This window comes from Sander vitreus, chromosome 8, assembly GCF_031162955.1.
Source record: "Sander vitreus isolate 19-12246 chromosome 8, sanVit1, whole genome shotgun sequence".
In the NCBI taxonomy this organism is placed as follows: domain Eukaryota; kingdom Metazoa; phylum Chordata; class Actinopteri; order Perciformes; family Percidae; genus Sander; species Sander vitreus.
Window position 1 is genome coordinate 29486496 of NC_135862.1, and position 13606 is coordinate 29500101.

The window sequence follows — 13606 nt, forward strand, 5'->3', positions numbered from 1 at the left end:
ACACAGGGCCTTATAGCCATGTCCTTTCAAATGCAATGTAGGCCTACTAGGTGCACTGCCAACACAGCAAAGAAAATGGTCACTTTCACAAGCTTACTAATGAACCACACAGTAGCCTACTCTCTACCCCTCCAATACATAGTTCTAAGTTTATTGTAGGTGATGTAATGTGATGCTCCTTTAAATGTAGTCATGCGAGGGTTCTTAATGATGCGCATCTACAATAACTAGTAAACGTATAATTAACTAATGGGTTCGGGCGATGTGATTGTATTTATCACATACATCACAACATAATACAAAGCTGGATTACCAACTGGGCAAAGTGGCCAACTGCCATGGGCTTAAAGGATTCACTGTGTGTTGCAATTACTTTGTGGTAATTAATTAATTGCAACTGTATAATAATATGCACCATATAAACTAAAGCACGGTATAAACTGAAATGAAAAAGTGGCTCCTGCATTTTTTATCTAATCTAGTCTTGTTGAGAGGCCCAGTGTCAAAATCTAGTCTATATTTAGTATTTAAATTGATATCATGCTCACATTGTGTAAATAATGTTCATTTAGTTGAAGTCTGGATGGCCGAATAGTATACTGTAATGTTCATCAATTTAAAGCTAAATTGAATTGAAGTCTGGATGGCTGAAGGGGCTGAAGGGGCTCACGGAACATTATCGCCCCTGGGCCCGCTAGCAGGTATAATCCAGGCCTGATAGATGATGAGTAATTTTTAGGCTATATCACATAACCGATGGCATAGCCTATGCATGCAAAATGGCATAGGCCATAAGATAATCAAATGGAGGTTCAAATAAGTTAAATCAGACAAAACACAAATGTAAATCGAAAAGCTACAACAACTCCTTTTGTTATTTTTTACTTTAAGATGTTGTTTAAGCCCTACAAACAACATATCCAAACATTGCTTGTACTTAATAACTACAATCCCCACAAACCACCGGGCCGGTTACGTCTTTGAGTGCGTGCCCTCGTAGGGCAGCAGACACTACTGCACTGTGAGATCGTGAAGCCGGCCTCGGCCTAGGCGTTGGTTAGAGGTAAGTTATTATTACTTATTTTTAGGAAACCGTCTTATGGAATAGTGAATGGAAACATGTGCGAAAAGAAAAAGCGCTAGTTTAGTCTGAAATTTGAACAAGTATAAGGTAGTATAAGTAGTTCAATTGGCTGCTCCCAACCCGTTTAGGGCTAACGTTAACGTTGGGCACTCCTGTGTAGGGTAACGTTAGCTGCTTCGGGGTTCCACAGCTGTGCGCGCGGGCCCGGAGGAGACATCAACACTTGGAGAAGACGGGGTATTTTTAGCAACTGGTGAAAAGGCCAACACCAGCCAGTTAGCTAACGCCTGGAAATATAATTTACCTGACGTCTAACATTAGCCAACGGGGAGGCATGCTAACGTTATGTATGAACTCACAGCACAGGCTAAAACGTTAGCAAACAAGACAGCTCACAAGCTAGTAGCAGCTAACGTTAGTTAGCTTAACGTTACGTTAACAAGCTAGCTAGCCATAACGTTACAAGAGCTTTTCCATTTTTTAACGTTACCAAGCGGGCCTAGAACTATAGCTATATGTCCCGTCGGTATGTATATGTTGTTTCAACTTCATCGCTAATTTTCACAACTCTCAGATTGTTCCAGTAACTAGCTAGCTACAGTGTATGGTTTAATATGTGGAAGCACATGACTTGTGCTGTCAGTGTCACCCAAGCGGCGTGTTTAGCAAAACTCGGCTGGCTAAAGTAGTTTTAATGTTACGAACAGTGTGATGGTAACGTTACTCATACACTTTTAGTGCACTTTGAGTCTGGCCGAGTTTTGTCGTTGTTGTTTTGGTTTTTTTAAATGATGGCCAGCATCAAGGAAGTAGGGTTTTTTTCTTACAGAAAATAAGTCAGTAAATACAGTTTTGTTTATAGTGTAGCTATATATTTGCCTTTGTGACACTTTGGGCTGTACAGCGTGAAGGTATATACACTGGATTTAGGCTCGATATTGCATACTCAGTTCGCTTGAAGATTATAATGAATTGAAATATAACTATAATGTTTTTTTGGTTTTTATTAAAAATGGTTTAGAGAAGTATTTCTAATATTAAGTGAAACTTTACTGACATACCGTAAATGAGGTGAACAAAATAAGAACACCTTTCAGATCTCCCAAAGGTGTTTACCATATTTTTTGTTTTTTTTCATACTCTTTTAGCCAGCCAACTTATAGTGGCCTAATGAATAAGGAGTCTGCTGTTTTGTTGTTGCCCCGCCCAATATGTTACTGACTTTTTCTGCTGTCTTTCTGACTGGCTCTCCTCTCTCCATCTTCTCAGTGTGTGTTGCAGGGTGATTCAGGATGGTGGACCAGCCTCTGTGGGAGCAGATAGGATCCAGCTTTGTGCAGCACTACTACCAGATGTTCGACTCTGACAGATCACAACTTGGATCCATATATGTGAGTGTGACAGAACCATTCGTTCAGTTACGAAATGTCTTACCACAGGGTTGGGCTGTACTTATGAAATAACCTTTTTTTTTAATGAATGCAACTAGGGCTGGGCGATATGTAGAAGGTCAAATATCACAATATTTTTGACCAAATACCTCGATATCGATACCGCAACGATATTGCAGTGTTGCCTATTGGTGCTTTCACAAAATATTTACACAATGAGATTTTTGATAAATAATCATCAGTAATGCAGTGTTTCCTCTATGTTGATTGGCAAGTGGCGGTCCCCCACGGTTAGATTTCTTCCGCCATGGTATCAGAAATGTATAAAAAGCCGTCTATCAGCAGTGATTGTTAGAGAGCACGTCGGAGAATAGCGCGGACACGTGCTTCACAGCGCGAGTGGACACGCGTGCCACTTGGAGAAAAGGGAGAAAGAAAAGAGAGAGGCTGTCCGGAGTACCCGGTTGAGATGGCATGTGTGCATCCTTGAGAACTGTAAGTCGTATAACTTATATTGTCAGTTCTTTTAAGCCTGTATTAATCTATAGTTCTTGCACATTTTTAGTTTCACCTTCACCTGCTAGCTAAATTGCACGTGGCTGTTGATTCAATACAACGCCCTTGCTCACGTTTGTATTTTAGGTGCATTATTTACATGCTGAAGTAGTTACACTGCATTAAGATACTGGAAGTGCCGGAATTCCATAACTACTCGAACTGCCATGAGCGGTCATTTTGACCACCAGATTCCAAACTCTATAATCTCTCATGATAAATAGCCTACCCAATTACGATATTAATGCATGTATTGTCTTAGGATATCTTTAGAACAACGTAATAACACCGACATGTACATTTTAACGATTTTAATTATACTTTTGAGTAGTAGCCTAATACGTGTTTCAATAATTCATATCATGGCATAGTAGACTAAACCGTGATTATTTCATACATTCATGTCCCGAAACATATTGGGGGAAATTCATTCAACATAATTCACAGCCAAATAACAATTAAAAGTATGTTATTTGAACATTTATAACCTAACCTAACCTGGCACTGCCTCCGTTTTGGTGTCTGCTGTGGTACGCAGCGCTGTTTGGACCGTGCGCTGCTTCCCTTTTTTTCCTCCATAAACTCCGCTCTCAGCTAGGCTCCTCTGCCAGTAGCCGCATGAACTTCCTCCGGTACATTTTACAGCTGGTGCACTCCTGGGAGAGGATGTGTGTAATGATTCCATCCAGTTGTAGCATGTATAAAGTTACATGAACACGTAGACAGCCACTGGCCATCTACGTCTACCGCGCCTTTCACAGAGTGAGCGCCCGGTGCTTTTCTTCTGATTCAGAACTGAGTCCATCCACGCCGTAGTAGCCTACGTTACCGACTCTGGCTTTGCCTTCGGCCCATCGGTGATGCCCACACTTGTTACTCGAGACCGGTAGTTACGTTTCTCTGACAGAGACTATGATTATTACTAAGCAACCAAGATGCATCTTCAACCACGCAAAAGATTAAAAACAAAACCGCGAAAATCCGAGCGGTCCATATGACCGTATATGGCCGAAATAGGTCAAAGTGATTGTATTTTCTTTGCCTTTTGTGTAATGTATATAAAAACAATTTTGAATGAAAATACAGACTCTTTTAGGAAAAGTCAGGTACCAGCAGGATTGTATTTTTTTATTTAGCAAAGTTATTACACATATAAATTTCAAAACGGTCAAAATGACCGTCCTGGCCGTTCTAGTGTTAAGGAACAGGCCACAGGGGGACCATCTAGTAGCATGTATGCTACTCAGCATTAATGGGCCACCTCTTTCTGAATTCCCCTATAACCGAGCCTTGGAGTTATTTTTCCAAAAGCTAAGAAAAATCAAATGCACACAGCAAGGCTGCCAACTTTGCCACTGAGGCCAATATGCAATTAGTTTCATTATGAATGGTTTCATACTATAGCCTACTTTGGGTTTTGGTTTCCCTATGAAGAATTTCTTGTAAAATTCATTTTGTAGACCTACAGTTCCTCAGAAATACAGTTCAATCGAAACGAAATGAAAATATGCCTCATTGTGTGTGAATAGAGGTGAATAAATACATTTGTTTGTTGCAGCGAAGTGTCAGTTCCGTTTTAATACGTAAAACATTTGGCGGCGGAGCGCGGGACTGGGGGGGTGGGTTCCGACAGATCTACCCCCACTGCTAAAAAATCCTAAAGGAAACACTGGTAATGTGGATATAATGACTAAGTGGGTAAGGACAAATAATACAACAGTCTGGTAAGTTCAGAAAATGACATCACTTTACCGTAATGCCGTAAAACACTTATGCCATATTACGATATCCAAAATCTAAGACGATATCTAGTCTTATATCACGATATCGATATAATATCGATATATTGCCCAGCTCTAAATGCAACACAAATCTTAACGTCTTTGGTACCTCCTACATGTGCATATGTAATTGATGATGGAACCTGCTTAAATAGGAGTGGGGCCCGTTTTAATGTAGTCTCACTTGATCAATAACGGATACGTCATTAACAATTTACTAGACGAACAATCTATGATTTTTTTTAATTTATTTTTTTATTTACATAGTTTCCACAGCACAGCCCAAGTTAATTATTTATTTTAATCATAAATTAAATACACACAAGTAAACTACTTGATTTATGGATTAAATGAGACAAAATAATGTTGTCACTCAAAATTGCTGTGTGCAGTGCAACAGGGCTCGAGCTTAAGGACCTCCCGTCGGTTTTCTCCTTAACGTCCGCCGACGCTCCCCTCTGGGCTCCCGTAGTTCCGAACAGGCTCAGGCCTCCCCCCGCACGTTTGCCATATAGATACACAAACAACATGGCAGCGACAGGGACTAGTCGTTTCATTACTTACTTAACCGTAATCCCTGCCGAAATGACCGGCAGCTCGCGGTGCTCTGAACCTGGCTGAAACCACGGATAACTGAACCACCAACTACAGCTGACCTGATGGAGCACCATGCGGAGCACCATGCGGAGCACCATGCGGAGCACCGGAGGCGGTGTTGAGGAACTCTGTTGCGGCTCAACACATCTACTAAATGCCGCTGATACGACCAAGCTGTGATGGAGGTCTGTAGCGGCTTAATCAACTAGCAATCGCCACTCTGTAGCACGGAGCTCCTCGTCGACGTTTTTACAGCTAGTTACTACGAAGGAGCTTGCTACAGGTACGCTACATTCACGAGACCATGGGATGTTAATGTACGTTACTCAGCAACAGGTGAAAATAGGGGCAAGGTTGCGCGACTAAAGTAAAAATGATTTGAACTTTTAGCGAGGAACGAGAAGTGAATGTATGCATGTGTGAAAACAGCTTTAGCTCACGCATCCGTTTTGTTGTTGTTGAATATATAGCATAATTATATAATTTTGTCAAATCGATTAAAATCTTAAATCAGATTTTTTTTGTGAAGAAATCTGTTTGTTGTATTTTAGGCCATATTGCCCAGCCATAGCTGATGGATGACATAGTGCTGCATAAATTAGCCAGCAGCTAGCAGCTTGATACCAACAAAACACCACAGTAAATTTCAGCCTGCATGCACGTTTAAAAAAAAAAAACAACAAACAAAAAACGAATATTTGAATCCCAAAATTCAAAATCGAATACCTATCCATCGAACAAATATTTGAATATTTGGATCCAGCCCTACTTGTGTGTAAGTAGGTTGTCATACGCCAACAAATAATACTGCAACTGATCCCCCATCTCTCTCTCTCTCTCTCTCTCTCTCTCTCTCTCTCTCTCTCTCTCTCTCTCCTGCCCCACACAGATTGATGCGTCATGTCTCACATGGGAAGGACAGCAGTTCCAGGGAAAAAGAGCAATTGTTGAGAAACTCGCTGTGAGTCTGTCTGGTAACTTGTACTATATACAGAGGTAATATTTAACAGGTGGTGGCTTGCCCAAGTGAGAAACACACTGGCAATGTCAGTCAGCGCGTTTAGATGCACACAAGGAACCAGGGTATTCTGTACTGCAGGTTATCGGACAACAACTTGTACATGCACTGAAGTAACCTGCTTACTGTAAAATCTGTGTAGACAGCAGTCAAGTAATCAGATTTCTCCCCAACCTTTTTGGGGTAGTAAATAGTACAATTTCTTTACAGGTTCTACTTATTTTTTTATCATTATTTTACGTTTTTAATGAAAATAGTTCAAGATAAGTTAGAGGAATCTTGGGTAAATGTTTAAATTTCTTAAATTCTTTCAGTATTAATTATTACATTATCATATATCTGTATTCATTTTCCTCTTGTGTATTTTCCTTCCATCTGTGTGTGCCAGAGTCTACCCTTCACAAAAATAGCGCATAGTATAACAGCACAGGACCACCAGCCAACTCCAGACTGCTGCATCTTGAGTATGGTTGTAGGGCAGCTAAAAGTAAGTAGCACTATCATTCACACCTTACTTTAAAGCATGTCATCTGTTTTACAGCCAAATAAATAATCACACATTGATTTCATTTGTTTCATGTTTGCACCTATGTTTTAAAAACATTTCTATTACCATACTATCAAACAGACAAACTATGTAGGTTCCTTTTTAAGAGTACTCACTCTTACATTTTTCCACATAATATGGAGTAGTAGTCCCCAAGACCTGTAAACAGACTTTGATTGAAATCGGTTGCTTCAGCCAACATCTTCAGCATGTGCTCAGGGGTGACTTGCACTTCTGCTATGGTGTTTGTCCTCACTTCAGCATCTTTTCCTGCAGTCCCTTTTACGGGGAAAACCTGAACCAGACTGTTATTTTTTTTTTCTTCTTATTCCCAGTTTGCAACCATTGTTGCAGTTGCATTGTTTTTTTGTTTTTTTTTATCTCCTTTGCAAATAGGAAGGAAGGAAATGCATTAACATGTATGTCCTCAAGGATGCACACAATGTGTTTGTGTTTGGGTGAGAAACACTGAAATCAAACTGACGCTTTGTTTACAAGAAAACTCACAAGGCACCTTTTTAAAAATGTAATTTCCCCCCTGTGGGATCAATAAAGTATGTCTTCTTCTTTTCTCATATCTCTCTTACCTTCAAAAACCACTACCCTACCTTAAAGGTGGGCTTTCAATTTTGAGATGGTAGACTCCAACTCCAATCCTGGGTGACGTTATTGGCATTATTTTCTCTGACTTGGCACAGAAGGAATTCCATGACTGTTTTCACTGAATGGTACTCCCCACAACTAGTATACTGACTTTGATGTGTACAACTGATAAATGAAATTACTGTAATGCTGACTTAGTCCTGAACCCCTGCCAATAATTATTATTTTTTTTTTTTGTGTGTGTGTTTGCAGGCAGATGACGACCCCATCATGGGTTTCCATCAGAGTTTCATCCTGAAGAACATTAATGATGCATGGGTGTGCACCAATGACATGTTCAGGCTGGCCATTCATAACTTTGGCTAACCCCCCTCCCCACTCTGGTGGACAGGGGTGGCCATAGTGAAGGGCACCATGTGATGAAGTATGGAGGGAGGGGAAATGGGAGTTGAGGATGGAGAGAAGAGAGAGAACTCATCCCTCCCTCCTGCTGTCTCATTTACGTCTGCTTGACAAACAAGCAAACACCGGATTCTAGATGTCAATCACTGAACCTCATCCAGGTGGGTTTTCAGACCACCCCAGCCAGTAGAACTGCGACGCGTTTCTTTGCTGAGAGCCGGCCGACCAATCGGATGCCCCTGTCTGCCACTCCGCTGTTCTGCATGACGCTGGGAGTCCCCCATTACAATATCTACACTCAAGCCACCAGAAAGACAAACCGCTGACCGACGCCATTAACTCATGCTCTGCCCCCCTCTTACTTAATTCTAACCATTCTACTTCACTGTTGACTCCACTGCAGTTAACTCAGTTCTTAGCACTGTTGTTGACTGGTTTGTAGATCCATGTTCAGAGTTGGCTTTCAGTTCTGACTTCTTGTGTTATAAGTTGTTTTTAGATGCCACTTGTGTGTTACCTGAAGTGTGTTTAACTGAGTTTTATCTTCCTTTACACAATTGTTAACTTTGTCGTGTTTCTTTCTCATGCCAGGTTTTGCTCTTGCAAACCAAAGAATCATGGACATAAAGTTTGACCATACTGTGTGATTGTCTCTCTCTCTCTCTCTCTCTCTCTCTCTCTCTCTCTCTCTCTCTCTCTCTCTCTCTCTCTCTCTCTTCCCTCCCCCCCCCACACACACACACCTGGCAGTTAAACATGGACTGCAGCCACGATCGACAATAAAACCTGGACTTTTTTTTCTTAATGGTGTGGCCTCGTCTCTCCATATTCTCTATGGCTATGACTGTTTTTCCTATCCTTTCTCTCGACAGTGTCTTTAAGAGCATATTATTTTTGCTTTTTGCAAATGTATTAGTTTCAGTGACCTTACGATAGAGGATCAGCTGGAAAAAATGACAATACCTAGTTAATATGTATTGTGATCCAGTTGATTGAGACTTGTAAAATAAATGCAATCAGCCATTGGTCCGCCGGATTGTAATTGTGCTGATACTGACCTTATGAAGTGAGTTGTGTGTCGACCAGATGTGACCGATCCACATTAAATGCAGTTTCTCTTTATTATAAAATTCCCTCTAGTAGATAATTCATTAAGTCATGATGGGCTGCTGACTCAGTTTTTAGTGTCCCTGACCTTATGTCGCCTTACATAAATATGCGGCCAATGAGTTCCACACAGTGAGGTGTACAGATTTTGAATTTGGGAAAAGAGCGCACTGGTATTGAATCTGTGCTCAGTATCGGAAGATAGACCATGAGTGGCTGTATCAGGAGAAAAAAAAAGTTGGATTGGTGAATCCCTAGTCAGTCGTAGCTGTAAAATATTTGAAAAGTTTACCACTGTTATGCTCTAGCTTTTGCCACTGTACAGTATTTTTGTGTGGTAGGTTTTCCTCTGGGTGTTCCACAAGCTTAAGTAGTAGTTCCACAAGGGCTACTACTAGAGACTGTGTGTGTGTGTGTGACTCAAGTCAAAGATTGTAGGGGACAGAATTTGTATCACAATCAACATTATTCATGTGTTGACACAGCAGGTATTCATTTCTTCATTGAACCAATCACTTCCTCAAAAGGTGCATCAGTACTTTGCTGAGGCAGTGGCACGATGACTACTTCTACTACTAGTTTTTACTTCATCTGTTACATTTGAACACTTTCAGAGATTCAATGAGTGGAAGGCAGCAGACTGATGATTCAGGTCCGGAAGTAGGAGTCAATCAACTGACATGCTCATGAGTCAGAGCCCATATATAGATTCTGGAGTGTACGCTGACTAAATAATAGGTTTTCAAATGTTGCTCAGACAAAGTTAAATATTAATTTTATCTTAAATAGATACAGTATCTCACAAAAGTGAGTACACCCCTCACATTTTAGTAAATATTTCATTATATCTTTTAATGGGACAACACTGAAGAAATTACACTTTGCTACAATGTAAAGTATTAAGTGTACAGCTTGTATAACAGTGTAAATGTGCTGTCCCCTCAAAATAACTCAACACACAGCCATTACTGTCTAAACCGCTGGCAACAAAAGTGAGTACACCCCTATGTTAAATTCCCATAGAGGCAGGCAGATTGTTATTTTTAAAGGCCAGTTATTTCATGGATCCAGGATACTACCTAGAGATTGGCATGGGGTACTTTCCATAAAATCATCTCTCAATGCAAATCAAACCAGCTATTAGGCTAACCGACATAAAACCATGCCAATCTCTAGATATGGTGAAGGGGGCTATTTTAATTCCAAAGGCCAAGGGAACTTTATCAGGATGCATAGTATCCTGGATCCATGAAATAACTGGCCTTTAAAAATAAAAATCTGCCTGCCTCTATGGGAATTTAACATAGGGGTGTACTCACTTTTGTTGCCAGCGGTTTAGACAGTAATGGCTGTGTGTTGAGTTATTTTGAGGGGACAGCACATTTACACTGTTATACAAGCTGTACACTTAATACTTTACATTGTAGCAAAGTGTAATTTCTTCAATGTTGTCCCATTAAAAGATATAATGAAATAGTGAGATACTGTATATATATATATATATATATATATATATATATATATATATATATATATATATATATATAGGATCTTCATTGTCCAAGAATACAAATGATTTTCACCACTAAGTGCAAATCTCATGTTAAAAAAATGACCATTTGTAAACAAGAATCAAAAACTTGTAGTAGGCTATTTATATCTTCAGAAGCATCTTTTCTAAAGTGTATGTAGGTAAAACTTTGATAAAATGTGTAACTTCATTTATTGCAAGACATTTCACTTAAGAAACCCTTTCTATCAAAGATCTCCAGTGCATGGGGATAGAAACAGTTCACATGGGTGGTGAATTTGTGAGGAAACTCCCTGTATATAATATAGTATAGCGATGTGCCACCAGGAGGCCTCAGTGAGATGCCTTTCTGCATTCAAAATCAATACAAGCAAATGGGAACTAAACTTATTCATGTGTGTGAACCACTTTGCTTCTATTTGGACATTAATATGACAATATGAGTTCATGTTACATTGTGATTGAGTTTGATCGATGTATTGGTTCAAGTTTAACTCATTCATATAATTGTTAATGTCTAAATCTATTTAATACTGGCCATTTTCCAGTAAAGTCTATGGTTATAATCTAAGACTAGAAACCAGAAAAGTGTAACGTTAATCTGTTGTGAGTTGCCACAGAGCGGACACCAAGGGTTTGGTATGTTTGGGATCGATGGTTTGGTCTGACATGCTGAGCTGCTGTAAAATGACCAAGGAGCAAAGGATGTAGCTATACAAATAAGGAGAAAACAGCTAAAGACATGACGATGAAATCGCCAGTGTTAGCTACTTAATGTGGAGCGCGACATTAACGTTATGCCGTGTGTATAGTCTATAAATTACCTGATTAGAAAAGAGATAGGAACCATTGACCTTACGCAGACACAAGTCGGAATCTACGACACGGACATAACGGAAGTTTAGACGGTTGCTCTGGGTGAACGAAAGGGAACACTCACAGCATCGCGTCAAATAAATAATTATCTCCCCCTAAACTAACTCTGTTTCCCCTTTCCCTCACACATGGCGTCCAATTCTAATATGGATATTGAGGGTGCGACCCAGCATCTCCGGGACATCCTCAAGCTCGACCGTCCCGGGAACAGCACCGGTAAGTTGAATCGGTAATGTAAAGCGGCTGAGCTAGCTAGTTTAGGCCGCAGAAGCTAAATGAATGCTAGCTAGCTAGCGAAATTGGTAGCTACTTAGCTAACGTGAGTTGGTTTAGCGCGCTGCTGTACTGGAGTAAAGTTAGCTCAACAGCAGTTTCACTTACGTTACGTTGTCAATTCATTTACACATCTATTTTCTTAATAATTTTCGCGGAGCAACGAAATGTGTTCAGGTTTGTCGTAATGTTAGAGCGCTAGCTAGCTAACTGCGTCGGAAAGGGCTCTAGTATTTTATCGTCCCAAGTGTTGGCTAACGTTAACGTTACGTTACGAGCTAGTAGGGATGCTGGGTCTTTTGCTGTCAGACGACGACAAAGCAGAACAAATTATTCTTTAATCAAACTTATCTCTGTAGCACCTGCTCATTTGTGACTTCAAAGCAGTAAATGGTGGTGTGTCTTTATACGGCATCGTTTAGCCAGAATTATTGCTATCAAGAATTAGCTTGAGCCTCTATAACTGCGTAGAAGGTCAGTGTTCTTGCTTAATTTGGATACACTCATTTCATGTTTGTTTGTGGTTCCCGCAGCCTAGTACCGATAATACTTGGTCATTTAAAACTCGCACCTGTCAAAATGATCAAGTAACGTTAATGTAACGAAGACACTTACCGTTACTGGCTTAAGGAAGGAGGGAGAAAGAAAGCGAAATAAATAAATCCGAGTTTTCATAAAGTGTAGACTCTATCCTGCTCCTGTACTAACGTCATTTACTTTTGTATTCTAGTATTTTGCTGTATAACGTTATCTGTTTTGGGAAGTACACCATATTTACATAGCTACACATGATTATATAATTTTAGACAGTGGCGAAGCAAAAACGTTTTTCCCCCCAAGCTATATGTAAGATTGGACCAACATTACAGCCTAAGCATAACAAAAAAATCGGTTTAAACCTCTTGGACAGGATTAATATTCATGGTGACTAATACAATATTGTGCTTATTGTTGTGTGCAACATATTAGCATGCATTTTACTGGACGTGGTTCTGTAATAGATGTGGATCTTCTGCTGTGAAATATTCAAATTTGGACAGACGGCAAACTACTCTAATGGCTCTTTCTTGATTCCAATAGATCTTTTCCACAATAGGCATTTTGATTTGTCGTTACAGGTAAAGAACAGGTGTAATTAATACCATTGATCATGGCTCTGTTTGACTGAAGTGTCCCAGAAAGTAATGGCTGTGAGCCAGCATGCACATAAGCAGGGCTTTGGAACTGAGAAATGTCAGTTGACTGTAGTCATTAATAATGTTAATAGTTCCACCTGCGGTTTTCCTGCTCTGACGTATCAAAATGTGTGTGAAAAATGTATGAGGGAGAATGGTGTGGTTAGCATCTTGCAGACACCATTCTCTTCAACTAACAGGTAGCCTATGTAAAAGGTAGCCTGGCTCTGCCCTCCTACATACTTACGCTCAGTTTTCATTTCCCTTCAGTACTACCAAAGAATAACTAATAAGGGAAGAAGTTCCACTCTCTCGATACTTCCCGCTTCTGAACTGGTTGCAGTTCCACTCTGGTTCCATATAGGGGGCGCTCACAGGCCAGTGCAGAATGAATGGGACTCTATGGAGCTATACCCCTCAAAATCCACTTTTCTCAGGATATAATATTTTGTCTAGTAATTGAAATGTTGCATTCGAAAGGGGAGGCTAAGAAAATACACACTGCTGGGTGTTAGATTTTTTTTAAAGTGGCTTTTTGTTCTAAAAAGCCTTTTTAAAATGTCAATGACGTCATACACATATATGGCCAGAGATACTGCTTGACGGCAAGCTCTGAGTCGCTTCCTTTGTTCTCTCGAAGCATCGACAACACAGCTGACAGGTTAG

General features: G+C 40.2%; 2 protein-coding genes across 3 annotated transcripts in view; both read left to right on the plus strand.

Moving 5' to 3' along the window:
- Positions 1-972: 972 nt before the first annotated feature.
- On the plus strand, positions 973-8330 carry nutf2 (nuclear transport factor 2). The gene is made up of 5 exons (XM_078257772.1): positions 973-1063; positions 2354-2475; positions 6298-6369; positions 6815-6913; positions 7829-8330. The coding sequence occupies exons 2-5, from the start codon at positions 2377-2379 to the stop codon at positions 7940-7942; spliced, it is 384 nt and encodes a 127-aa protein (XP_078113898.1). The 5' UTR covers positions 973-1063; positions 2354-2376; the 3' UTR covers positions 7943-8330.
- A 3173-nt stretch (positions 8331-11503) lies between these two features.
- The window catches only part of edc4 (enhancer of mRNA decapping 4), a 37875-nt gene continuing 35772 nt past the window's right edge, over positions 11504-13606 (plus strand). For both annotated transcript variants that reach the window (XM_078257773.1, XM_078257774.1), the window contains exon 1: positions 11504-11708. In XM_078257773.1, coding sequence (XP_078113899.1) covers positions 11621-11708 — 88 coding nt within the window. In that variant the 5' untranslated portion in view covers positions 11504-11620. The remainder of the gene's footprint in view (positions 11709-13606) is intronic.

Excerpts from the sequence above, each read along its gene's own strand:
- nutf2 (XM_078257772.1), top strand. The coding sequence starts at position 2,377 with ATGGTGGACCAGCCTCTGTGGGAGCAGATAGGATCCAGCTTTGTGCAG. Across the intron at positions 6,370-6,814 it reads CAATTGTTGAGAAACTCGCT|AGTCTACCCTTCACAAAAAT; the intron begins GTGAGTCTGTCT and ends TGTGTGTGCCAG. Across the intron at positions 6,914-7,828 it reads TGGTTGTAGGGCAGCTAAAA|GCAGATGACGACCCCATCAT; the intron begins GTAAGTAGCACT and ends GTGTGTTTGCAG.